At 44.2% G+C, this 12,558-nt stretch overlaps 1 protein-coding gene across 4 annotated transcripts in view; it reads right to left on the bottom strand.

Moving 5' to 3' along the window:
- Positions 1-12,558, bottom strand: part of fynb (FYN proto-oncogene, Src family tyrosine kinase b) — an 86,817-nt gene that overhangs the window by 3,400 nt on the left and 70,859 nt on the right. For 2 of the 4 annotated variants that reach the window (XM_086262877.1, XM_086262878.1), the window contains 5 exons: positions 9,130-9,294; positions 7,296-7,475; positions 2,836-2,912; positions 1,773-1,926; positions 234-365 (listed from right to left, as the gene is read on the bottom strand). In XM_086262877.1, coding sequence (XP_086119003.1) covers positions 234-365; positions 1,773-1,926; positions 2,836-2,912; positions 7,296-7,475; positions 9,130-9,294 — 708 coding nt within the window. Of the gene's footprint in view, positions 1-233; positions 366-1,772; positions 1,927-2,835; positions 2,913-7,295; positions 7,476-8,639; positions 8,796-9,129; positions 9,295-12,558 lie in introns of all 4 variants that reach the window. The other 2 variants (XM_086262880.1, XM_086262879.1) reach the window with 2 other exon arrangements.

Consider the following 12,558-nt stretch of genomic DNA (forward strand, 5'->3'; position numbering starts at 1 on the left):
ATTCTGGCAGGGAAACGAAGGTTACCCAAGCGTAAAGGAACATTTTAATCCCATAAACAGCAGCAGGAGCTGCCTGTTGTGATAGCTGTGTGTACTTTGGTAACTGCTCAGTGTTTCGCAGTTCCCCTTTATTGAGCCCCTTAATCAGTGTAGACTGACCGGCTCAAGGTGAAAGCAGCTGAGCGAGCAGAGCTTAGCTTCTACTGCACCGTTTGATCCTTCCCCTTCCTTACCTGGGTAAGGCACCCGACCCTTGGTGACCAACTCCGTCAGCAGGATGCCGAACGACCACACGTCTGACTTGATGGTAAACTTCCCGTACAACGCGGCCTCTGGGGCGGTCCACTTGATGGGAAACTTTGCACCTGAAGGAGAGCAGTGAGACCACATTAGTATTAACGAGGAGAGCATGTCTACACTTCAGGTTTATTCAGTTTAACATGATCCTTTTTTCTGTTATACTGGGCCTTCACAGTTCCTTATCATTTTAAACTAGCTTGATGAATTTATCTTTAAAGTACACACATATACACATATACATATATATACATATGTGTGTGTGTGTGTGTGTGTGTGTGTGTGTGTGTGTGTGTGTGTGTGTGTGTGAGTGTATGTGTGTAAATGCATATTATTGTATATGTGGTGGCCTTTCTCTTTTAAGTGAACAATGCTAACATGTACAAATTTGATACCAGCAATACAGCCTGTAAAAAAATTTACAGGATAAAAAGGAACATTCACGTTTTCTCTTAGTTTCCCCTTCACACGCTGTCATTGATTGTAACTGATTAAACTTTAAAAGTACTTCCTGGGAAAAGTCAGGAAGGAAATTAGAGACCAGAGATTAAACATCAGAGGTCTGACTTTTAAAAGTGAAGTGAAGCATCTAGCAGAGAGCAAAGAACATGTGTGCAACAAAATGACTTCATTTGTCAAAGGGAGGAAAGAAATTACAACATAATGACAGTATCTGCTGAGCACATAGAAATGGCATGAACAGCTGCTATGAGCTTCAACTAACCAGCTGGGAAATGACGATATTTACAGTATTCTGAGTGCTGACACGTACATTTGTTATAAACGTTAATCTAACATGACCCATAATTCTGCATGAAACTGTCTTTCTGCACATTTAAAGTTCAAATGTGGAAGAAAATGTTCCTTTGTTGAATTAAAAGGATTAAACCCAAGAATTATTTTATGAGGGCACAGCAACGTTTTGGTGTCTCTGAGACAGACTGGTGATCTGTCCAGGCTGTACCCCATCTCTCACCTACGGTAGCTGGAATAGGCTCCACTTTGTCCATGACCCCGAATTGGGTAAGCGGATGAAAATGGATTGATGGATGAAATGGCAATTAGATCAGAAAAAGGTCTGTGGATATTTATTTATACTTCCAGAATGCAGAATGTACAAATATGTTTTCTCCAAATCAGGGAACAGCTAGCACAACCTGATATCTGAATATCTCAAAGGCTTCAAGGGTCAATAGTGAAGTAACATGATGTCCAGTTTAAAATCTCTCTGTGTCTCTGGGGCAGGGAGTGTCTTCCCTCAATGTCTGTGTTATTGAGAAAAATATTTGGAGCTGACTGGCTGTGCTGGCTAGTCATTTTCTTGTGGGTGTAATGCAAAGCTTGCAACTCCCAGAGCGAATTTCCTCCATGATCTAATGCAGTCAGGCAGCATGTGAGCTTGTGTGAGTGGGAGCATTAAGTATGTGCATTTAACATAGTTTCTGAGCGAGTTGGAAAGGAGTTAGAAGCCCTACCTTGTCGAGCCGTGTATTCGTTGTCTTCGATGAGCCTTGCCAGGCCAAAGTCGGCGATCTTGCACACCAGGTTGTCGCCAACCAGGATGTTAGCAGAGCGTAGGTCTCTGTGGATGTAGTTCATCCTCTCAATGTAGGCCATACCTGCTGCCACCTTGAGAACAGCACAGAAGGCAACAATAGCTAAAGAAATTTCTGTCTCAACTGTGAGTTGCTCTCACTTCACGAGAATACATTTAATAGCATCTATATCTATTTATCTATATCTATATCTAATGGTAGGTAAAGCTTGTTTTTTGATAGGACAGCCCTCAGTAAGATATGTCGTTGCAGTTTGGATTGGTTTGATTCAACTTCTCTCTCAATGACTCTCTATTTGCTAAAGATTTGGGTCAAATAAAAAGAAATTGACAATAGAAGCCCTCAAGTTATCTCTTAATGAAGTCCTCTAATCACATGATTAGAGCAATCATAAAGTTGCAGTTTTGAAAAGAGGACAACAAGAAGGGTACACTGAAACCAGTGTAGAATCATATTTTATAAAGAACAAAGCTGTAGAATTACTGGCACAAGTTCTGGGGTTGAAAAAGTAAGCCAATGCAGAAGTGCAGTTTCTGGAGCGGCCACTAGAGGCGGACTTTAGCCTTTAGTTGTTCTAAAATGCTGGAGCAAGAATCCTAACAGAGAATACTAGAGAGAGCGTATTTCTCCTGTACTGGCTTCTCTTCATTGGATCCCTTTTAAATCCAGAATCTATTTTAAATTTATTCAAATATATCACATATATTCTAATCTAACCAATGTCAGACCATATTCTAATCACATATTAGAATATATGTGATTATATTGAATAATCAGGCCCTATCTTAGCTTAAAAGACTTCATAGTACCACATATTGTAGGGTGTACATTTATATAAATCAAACTGAATTGAATTGCATATTTACATTTTATTCAGTGTCCTAACGGTTTTGGGATGTTTTGGAATTTATGGTTGCACAAACAGATTTTGCTGCCATAGCAGGACCATTTTCAGGACCATAACCTGAAGTCTGTGGCATACCTGTGCAGCCATGTCCACCAGGTTAGGCAGTTTTAACCCTCGTCCTTCTCCATCCTTTAAAAAGTCCAGTAAGCTTCCTGGAGTAGGCATAAAAACATGTTATGTTGCACACATGTGCACAATAAAATAAATAAAACACAACTTTATTAAATCAGTTTTGGTTTCCGTGCCCTGTGCAATACAGGAACACAGGAAGTGTTTGTAAATCTGAAGTAAAATAACCTTGAAGAAAAATCAGGTGAATATCTCTTAGAAATAAGCCACAAAAAGCTCGCCAGCTACAAAAATAAATATTGGATTGGTGGACCTAAAAAGATCCCCACATAAACTTCTACATTCATACAATTCCACAGTGGATCGGCTCTTTTAAAGGCACTCCTCTCCAGCTTAATTGGCTGACCTAGATATGGCAGGCTCTGCACGCAGCAGACACAGCAACGTACATCAAAGTTTCCATTCTTGCATTCTCTGGTGATTAATGCGCGTCCACAACGCTTTCTTGTGGCATCTCTGAACCCCAGTGTTTTGAAGGACTGTTTTGCAGGCCTTAATCATCTCCACTCTCTTTGAAAGGCAGGGTTTGCCATTCCAGAGCGCTCACTCTTCAGACTGGAACGAAACAAAGTGCTTTGACAGACATTTTTTTAACTGGCCACAAGTTTCACTTTTAGGCCACAATATATGCTTTTTATGGCTTAAAAAAACAAAACAAACACCCAGCACGCCCCTGCGGGCGGTTTATCCTTCAAGCTCGGGTCCTCTACCAGAGGCCTGGGAGCTTGAGGGTCCTGCGCAGTATCTTAGCTGTTCCCAGGACTGCGCTCTTCTGGACAGAGATCTCCGATGTTGTTCCCGGGATCTGCTGGAGCCACTTGCCTAGCTTGGGAGTCACCGCACCTAGTGCTCCGATTACCACGGGGACCACCGTTACCTTCACCCTCCACATCCTCTCGAGCTCTTCTCTGAGCCCTTGGTATTTCTCCAGCTTCTCGTGTTCCTTCTTCCTGATATTGCTGTCATTCGGAACCGCTACATCGATCACTACGGCCGTCTTCTTCTGTTTGTCTACCACCACTATGTCCGGTTGGTTAGCCACCACCATTTTGTCCGTCTGTATCTGGAAGTCCCACAGGATCTTAGCTCGGTCATTCTCCACCACCCTTGGGGGCATCTCCCATTTTGACCTCGGGACTTCCAGGTTATACTCGGCACAGATGTTCCTGTACACTATGCCGGCCACTTGGTTATGGCGTTCCATGTATGCCTTGCCTGCTAGCATCTTGCACCCTGCTGTTATGTGCTGGATTGTCTCTGGGGCATCTTTACACAGCCTGCACCTGGGGTCTTGCCTGGTGTGATAGACCCCAGCCTCTATGGATCTTGTGCTCAGAGCTTGTTCTTGTGCTGCCATGATTAGTGCCTCTGTGCTGTCTTTCAGTCCAGCTTTGTCCAGCCACTGGTAGGATTTCTGGATATCAGCCACCTCCTCTATCTGCCGGTGGTACATACCGTGCAGGGGCCTGTCCTTCCATGATGGTTCCTCGTCTCCCTCCTCTTTCTTGGGTTTCTGCTGCCTGAGGTATTCACTGAGCACTCGGTCAGTTGGGGCCATCTTCCCAATGTATTCTTGGATGTTCGTTGTCTCATCCTGGACTGTGGTGCTGACACTCACCAGTCCCCGGCCCCCTTCCTTCCGCTTAGCGTACAGCCTCAGGGTGCTGGACTTGGGGTGAAACCCTCCATGCATGGTAAGGAGCTTTCTTGTCTTTATGTCAGTGGCTTCTATCTCCTCCTTTGGCCAGCCTATTACCCCAGCAGGGTACCTGATCACGGGCAGGGCGTACGTGTTGATGGCCCGGATCTTGTTCTTACCATTCAGCTGACTCCTCAGGACTTGCCTGACCCTCTGCAGGTACTTGGTGGTTGCAGCTTTTCTAGCGGCCTCTTCATGGTTCCCATTCGCCTGCGGGATCCCCAGGTACTTGTAACTGTCCTCTATGTCTGCAATGTTGCCTTCTGGTAGTTCATTCCCTCAGTTCTGACTACCTTCCCTCTCTTTGTTACCATCCGACTACACTTCTCCAGTCCGAACGACATTCCAATGTCATTGCTGTATAGCCTGGTAGTGTGGATCAGTGAATCGATGTCTCGTTCACTCTTGGCATACAGCTTGATGTCATCCATGTACAGGAGGTGGCTGACAACTGCTCCGTTCCGTAGTCGGTATCCGTAGCCAGTCTTGTTAATGATCTCACTGAGGGTGTTCAGGCCTATGCAGAACAGCAGTGGGGACAGAGCATCTCCTTGGTAGATCCCGCACTTGATGGTGACTTGTGCTATGGGCTTGGAGTTGGCCTCTAGTGTTGTATGCCACATCCCCATTGAGTTCCTGATGAAGGCTCTTAGGGTCCCATTGATCTTGTACAATTCTAGGCATTCCAGTATCCAGCTGTGGGGCATTGAGTCATAGGCCTTCTTGTAATCAATCCAGGCAGTGCACAGGTTGGTCAGTCTGGTCTTGCAGTCTCGGCTGATTGTTCTGTCTACCAGTAGCTGGTGTTTTGCGCCTCTGGTATTCTTGCCAATTCCTTTCTGTGTCCCGCTCATGTATTGACCCATGTGCCTGTTCATCTTAGCCGATATGATGCCTGACAGGAGCTTCCATGTAGTACTGAGGCAGGTTATTGGTCGGTAGTTGGAGGGGACCGGTCCCTTCTTGGGGTCCTTGGGGATCAGGACCGTCCGACCTTCGGTTAGCCATTCCGGGTGTCTCTCGTTAACTAGCAGCTGGTTCATTTGTGCTGCCAGACGCTCGTGGAGTGCAGTCAGCTTCTTCAGCCAGTAGGCGTGAACCATGTCGGGCCCTGGTGCTGTCCAACTCTTCATACTGGAGACCCTTTCTTGGATATCTGCCACTGTGATGGTTACTGGACCCTGTTCAGGGAGGTCGCTGTGGTCTGCCCTCAGATCCACTAGCCACTGAGCATTGCCGTTATGGGTTGCATCCTTCTCCCATATGCTCTTCCAGTATTGCTCCGTCTCCAGCCTTGGTGGTGCTGTTCTCTTATTGTTCCCTTGCCACTGAGAGTACACCTTTGCTGGTTCTGTGGAGAACAGCTGGTTTATTCTCCTGCCTTCTATCTCTCTGGTGTACCTCCTCAAGCGGCTGGCCAAGGCTGTGAGTCTTTGCTTGGCAGTTTCCAAGGCCTCAGGTATGGACAGCTTGCTGTATTTCTTAGGCACCTTATTTGTCGCACCTTTCTGCAAATCCGTTAGTTGGCTAACCTCCCTCCGTGCTACTTTGATCTTGCCCTCTAGCCTCCTTCTCCATGGAGGGTACTGCCCCTTGTCGCTGTTCAACTTGTAGCCAAGCATCTCACTGATCACTGCTGCCGTATTGTAGATCAGCTTGTTAGTGGTTGTAGGTATTGCCCGTAGTGCTGCATTAACATCATCTAGCAGACCTTCTGAGGGTACTTCACGTAATCTTGGTAACCGGCTACGGGGGATCCAGGTTTCAAGCTTGGCCATGATCCTATTTTTCAGGTCAGTTCCTCTCGCATTCAACGATCCTTCTCCTATCGCACTTGGGGCTATGTACCCAATCTCGGGTGGGGGTGATGATATCGCCCCCCTGACCTGGCGTCCTGACTCCTCCTTGCCGTAGCATTTGTGTTGTACCTCGTCAATCTCTAGCTGTGAGAGCAGTCCCTTCTTTCGAATATTGGAACACTGAGCTACTAGTTGTTTCGCCGTCATTGTGGATGTTGGGTATCGAAGAATCCATAGGTCCCTCATCCTATTCATGTAGCCCCTTCCGCCGGGGTTACTTTTTACTGAGATAGTGGTCAGTGAAGACACATACAGGGGCTTGGACTGAGCTGGTCACACAACCAACATACAACATAACATAGAACTTTAAACTCTTCTACTAATGGAAATTAACTTTGCTTTGCTTTGCAAAACTTGGCTGTGTTACGTTTTCTGAGTCTGCAGCTTACGCACAAAACCATACCAAGAGCTATTTCTCTTGTTTGGTGTTAGTCCTTTCCTCTCTCACACTTTGTTTCTGCACAAGGGTGAGAGAGGCAAACTCGCTGACATGCAACCAAAAGCAACGCAAGGTCAACTGCTTTACAACCCATTTTTGTCACACAGAGCTTTAAGCTTGTGTCTCCATTATTAGTTTTCTCTTTCAACAGAAATTCTGTAAAAATTCATCTTTTTCGTAATTGAATGGTGATGACAAAATTCTTCTATTCTTCTTCAATAAAATCACTCTACATAGTATAAGATGCTTGTAAAAGCGAGAGAAACTGCATATTTTGAAACAGGAAACTGTTGCATCAACTCTTATTTTATAAAAATAATTATTTTTTAACAAGTGAATAACTAGCACTTTTGGGGTGCAATGAAAAACGCAAGTAAGCAGCTGTGGATTGTGGGTGTGTTCCATCTACCTTTGCCCATGTACTCTGTGACGATGTAAATGGGCTCCTCAGACACGACAGCGTAAAGCTGCACCAGCTTATCATGACGGAGTTTCTTCATGATCTGAGCCTCCTCCAGGAAGGACTCTGGGGACATCGTGCCAGGCTTCAGAGTCTTCACTGCCACCTTAGTGGTGCCATTCCACGTTCCTGGTACACAGAAGCTGGCATCAGTACAGTGGGAAAATGCATTCGTGTCATTTCAAAGTCAAGCTTGACAACCCTGTGCTCTAACCCGAAGACATGATTGGCAGGTGTGAGGCAACTGTAGTTTAAAAACATGGGGAAAGTCTTGCTTTGAAATGACAACGAGATAAACATGCAAGACAGGAAGCGATCGAGAGACTGAGGGAATAATCTTTCATGCACAGTGGTTGGGCTGAAGGATAATTAAATGTGTACGGGATTTGGAGCGGACATTGATTTGAAATGGCTTTTAAAGGCTTGGAGAGAGATTCAGCAGGGCTTTAAGAGTCACAATACGCCAACATGGGAGCGGATAATCCTTTGTAGGATGAACAACAAAGGCAAGCCTGTAAGCTCCTCACTGGTTACATGTCAGTGACTGTAACACAGCACGGCTATGCCTCCAATATGCACTCTATCAAAATACTGTGTGAATGTAGGTAAAGGTATGGATGACTTCAATTATTTTATTGAAGCAGTACCTTTTTTATATTATTTTTTACAGTAAACATACAAGAATCTTAGGAAAGACAAATTTGACCTACTTGTTTATTTTAAGGGGCTTAATTTAAGATTAAGCTCATATATCAGAGTGGGCTTCTGTAGCATCGTGACTGTGCTTTCAATTTTGGAAGTCAGGACTGGTAACCTGCTGCTACAGTGGCCCAGAGAGGTCAAACATACTGCAACTGAGAAACCATCAGCAAATAGAGAAATACTGCAAAAGCACACAAAAAGTATTGTTGTGTGTGTTTGTGTGTACTTTTGCTGAGTATTTTCTGTTTGCTGGTGTTTTCTTAAGCTGCAATGCATTTCACCTTTCAGGGCCACCTCAGTGTTCAACTGGAATATTATAAGAATGCAAACATACACTGTGGGGTGGAAAACTATTCTTATAGGTATCAGCTGATTTTCAAAGAGACTTTATAGTTTATGTCTTAAGAAACTAAAACAAAAATCCTGTGGGAGTGCTGGAGAGGGATAAGAAAGCTCCAGCTTGCATGTGAAATGGCAAAATAGCTTCTTGGCACAATTATGAATACATAGATGAGCATAAAGGAGACTCCACGTGTACTTGTGGGATGGGCCAGAGTGAAAATTTCAAAGTTTGGTTTTGAATTTTCTTACCATAAAACACATCGGCAAAACATCCTGTTCCCAGCTTTACTTCCAACTCAAGTGCGTCTCTGCTGATCTCCCAGGCATCATGACTCAAGCCCACAGTGTCAGGGATGTAGTTCACACACACGCCCGTTAAATTAAAGCACAAACCATCCGCACTCTCTACAGGGGAGGGGGGGAGGTAAGGCAAACAGGGTTAGGGGAAAGGAACATGCAGTGAGGTACACATGGAAGGAGGCCACCTTTAGGCTGTGAGAGTTTCCTGACACACTGGATGATTTTTCCAGATTATTTTGGCAGAAAAGTTTGGAAAACAAGGACAATTTGACTGGCAACACCCTCAATCTAAGAATTACCAACATTTTTGCCCCATGTTCTCATTTGATCGAACCCATCAGATTATTGGCCTGTGTTTTGGACTGTGTCTGGTGTCTCCGTCAGCTCTGTGTGGCTCCTTCCGAGTGGCCCCCTTACTAGGAGGCGACTCGATCCGTACCCATCCAAACCTCCCCAAACTGCCCATTCCCGAGACGCTTGATCAGCTGCAGCGACTCCCGTGGGATCTCCCACACGTCTTTGGTTTTGACGGACAGGTCAGCGAGGCGGGGCATGCCTTTGTGGCAGGGAACCACCAAGCGACAGCAGAGCCCCGCGGCTCGATCTGCACACAGCACACGGCAACGCGCAAAAAAGAGCAGAGACAGAGAGAGGGAGATGTACAGAGGGTTAGCGCAGCACCCTGCAGGAGACAAAGACAAGCTTCAGAGTGGCACAACAACTGGAAGCATAGTAAACATCAAAGCTGAGAACCAGCGCCTCTGTTTTCACTTTCTGGTGGGCACATGAGCTGATTACAGGTGAAAAGATTCAGGATGTGGCCTCTTTCATCCATCTTGATCATCAGATTAATCAGTTTGCTTACAAGTCACACGCGTCTCATACTTATAAAATTAGAGCGTTGTGATGTAGCACTGGCGGATGAACTTTTCACAACTGGCTTTTTATGTAATAACTTGTTAAGTATATTCTTCCTAATAGCCAAAACGAATAGAAATCTATTAAAATGTTCTCATTTTCTATAATATGATTTCAGAGCATAGTTAGAGTTGGAAGTCTACCCTCTGAACTCCCAACAATCTGTAAAACAAGCGAGTAATGATGTATAGACTGTTGGGTGTTGGGTGGTGAAGGGGTTAAAACAGCAGCCAGAGATACAAACGCCAGCTCTGACATGTAGCCAAACAGCCAAACTGGGGGTTGGTTGTCATTTCAAATTGTTGGCAGTCTACCTCTGAGTGTGCTATAAGTTCACAAGCATCATCTGTTGCTGGAAAGCTAAAATAAAACAGTACCTAGCTCTGCAGTTACAGCTGAAATTTAAATGACTTTAATGGTTATTTCTGGCCTGGGTTGGTAGAGTATCACAGTATAACAGTAAAAGTCTTCAACACTCAATAGCAACAAGCAGAACTAAAGACTCTAAAGGCTTCCTGTGGCTAAGGGCATGGCGACGTGCACACGGTTTACGATAACAATGGCCATTTACGTAAAGAGATAGCTGCACGGTAAAATGTATATATTTATAGTTATGTAACGTTAAATCATAGGTACTTTGTGTACTATGAAAAGCATTATCGACCATACTTGTTTAGGACGATGAGTGCCCTTTCCATTTAGATTAGGCCTGTTTGCTGTCACTTTAGCTGATAACACCACGACATCTATGTGCTCGTTCAAATCATTCTTTCTTATACTCTGAAGGAAGTCTCATGTTTGCCCCCGACTGATTAAGCCAGTGGATTAGGTCAGAGTTTCCGCAGGCATCCTCACGCTGATATTTAGATATTGCCTTGACAGCAATGATAAAGTGACCCTTGGTTTTTATCCTCACGGTCACTGGTAAGACCCCAGGGTGTTTGCACAGGGCAGTAAAGATGAGATAAAGGCCCGCGTCTCACCCACAGGAGTGTTAAACCTGGAACACGGCCATCAAAGCCCATCTGGGCCACCTGCCTGCTGCCACAGCTGCTCCGCTCAAACATCAATACGGCTCTGTGTATTCTCCACTGGCTGTCATAAAAGCTGTCAATATGTGCACCATCTCCACGGAGAAAACACAGAAGCAGAGGGTGTTTCACAGAAAGAGGTGGCGGCTTAAAGTGTGGAAAGCTCATTTTATTTTGAAGACCAAGTTAGTCTTTGTGATGCTGCTGAACTCCATTTTGCCTGCTCATAAATGTGTTATTGCTGACAGTTATTAAAGTTTATGTTCTGCTCTCTAATCAATTACAAACCTGAGCAATTCCCAACACCTGGTTTTGGTAGAATGATGGTAGGATCATACACAAATCCATTCAGTGCCTTATCACATCAATTTATCACGAAAAAAATAAATAAACAGAATATAAAAGTAGACAGGGCTAGCTTGTTAACCGTTTTATAATCGCAATAAATCATTTCAGAGGATTGTTTCCTGGTCTTCTCTTGGGTCAGTTGCCTTTAAAGACATTATTACGCAACCAGAATGTGAATGAGTGAGAGCAGGTAACAACACTCCTACTGTAATTTGTTCCCCTGAAGCCACTGATTCTATCAATGCATTTTAATAAAATGTTATTTAAATGGTACCAATTCACAAGAAGGCATTTGACCTTATAAGGTAAAGACCAGAGAGTGATCTTGACATCAGTGGGATGCAAAAAGCAAAAGCATCATCATGAACTGCAGCCATTTATTTGTAAAAACACACTTAAGGAATCGGATTTCTACAACTAAAAAATGCAAAACGATAAAAATTAAAAACAAAACAACAAACAAAACTCAGTACTCCTTGAAACTGACTATTTTATTTCATCACGTGCAGCTTTTAATTTTCTCTCTCGTGACTAGCAGAAATGTCGTTTGAACAGAGTAAAGCTAGGTTTGATTCTCAGCCTGTTAGTGAATTTGGCCAGATTAGCAGCCAAGAGTTATTGCTTTCTGACCCCTGCAGGTGATGCGAAGAACAGAACAACGCTCTACGATGCCCGATATGCTCCTCGGCTCTTCAGCAACATGTAAAATAGAAAATAGCGCAAAGCAGAAAGCAATAAAAGCATAAGCCCTGCAAAGAGTCAAGGTTATTTGCAAAGGTGTGCTCCATATGCCATTTAGAGTGGCGATAAAGTGCAGGACGGACAGTTAATGTGCCATGACGCTAACGCATACAGAAAATCCATGGCACTGATTTTAGGACTTCAAGAGATCAATATGTCAATGACAACTGGAGCGTGACTGGAAAAGCACCGTTCTTAGTCAAAGGGACGCAGAATGAGAGAGATCAAACACAACAAATGAGCACGCTTTCAAAGAAGCACAAGTAGAAGCGAGACAGTGAGAAAATGCTGAAAAACAGAATCCGTGTTAACAAGTAATAAGTAAAACATATATGTGTCAGTGCACCAGTGGGGTGTCCGTTTCCAATAAGCTCAATATGAACAGCAGGATGGGCTCACAGTGGCTCTTCAGGGTGTCAGAGTGCTCTCTCTGTGGCCTCGTTTGCTGCATTAAAAATTAATGTGAATCCAGTTGCACGTGAGACACAAACTAGCAGGTATTCCAACACAGGCCATGTCTTTGTGTCTCACAGTACGAGTCATCTTCTATTCCTGTATGTGAAAATGCAATAACAGCGTAACAGTGTTTGCTTAATGCATGTTTGATCAATTCACGGAAATGGACACCACACAAAACACTTTCCTATTTGGGCTTGTGAAAATGGGGTCGCAGTGTCAGTGCTCTGCATCCACCGACAAATCTGTCTACGGCAACGTCTGTCTGGAAGGCTTTTAAAAAAAGAAAAGGCATTTCTCCCGTTTGATCTGCTTGTTTTCAGGCCAGCGATGCACTTTCTTGACATCTGCATCATACATTCAGCATTTCCCAG

Source organism: Aulonocara sp. 'chitande type north' Nkhata Bay, linkage group LG15 (assembly GCF_057382095.1).
Source record: "Aulonocara sp. 'chitande type north' Nkhata Bay isolate Kocher_YH1m ecotype deep benthic linkage group LG15, A_spYH_male_GT1.1, whole genome shotgun sequence".
Taxonomy (NCBI): domain Eukaryota; kingdom Metazoa; phylum Chordata; class Actinopteri; order Cichliformes; family Cichlidae; genus Aulonocara; species Aulonocara sp. 'chitande type north' Nkhata Bay.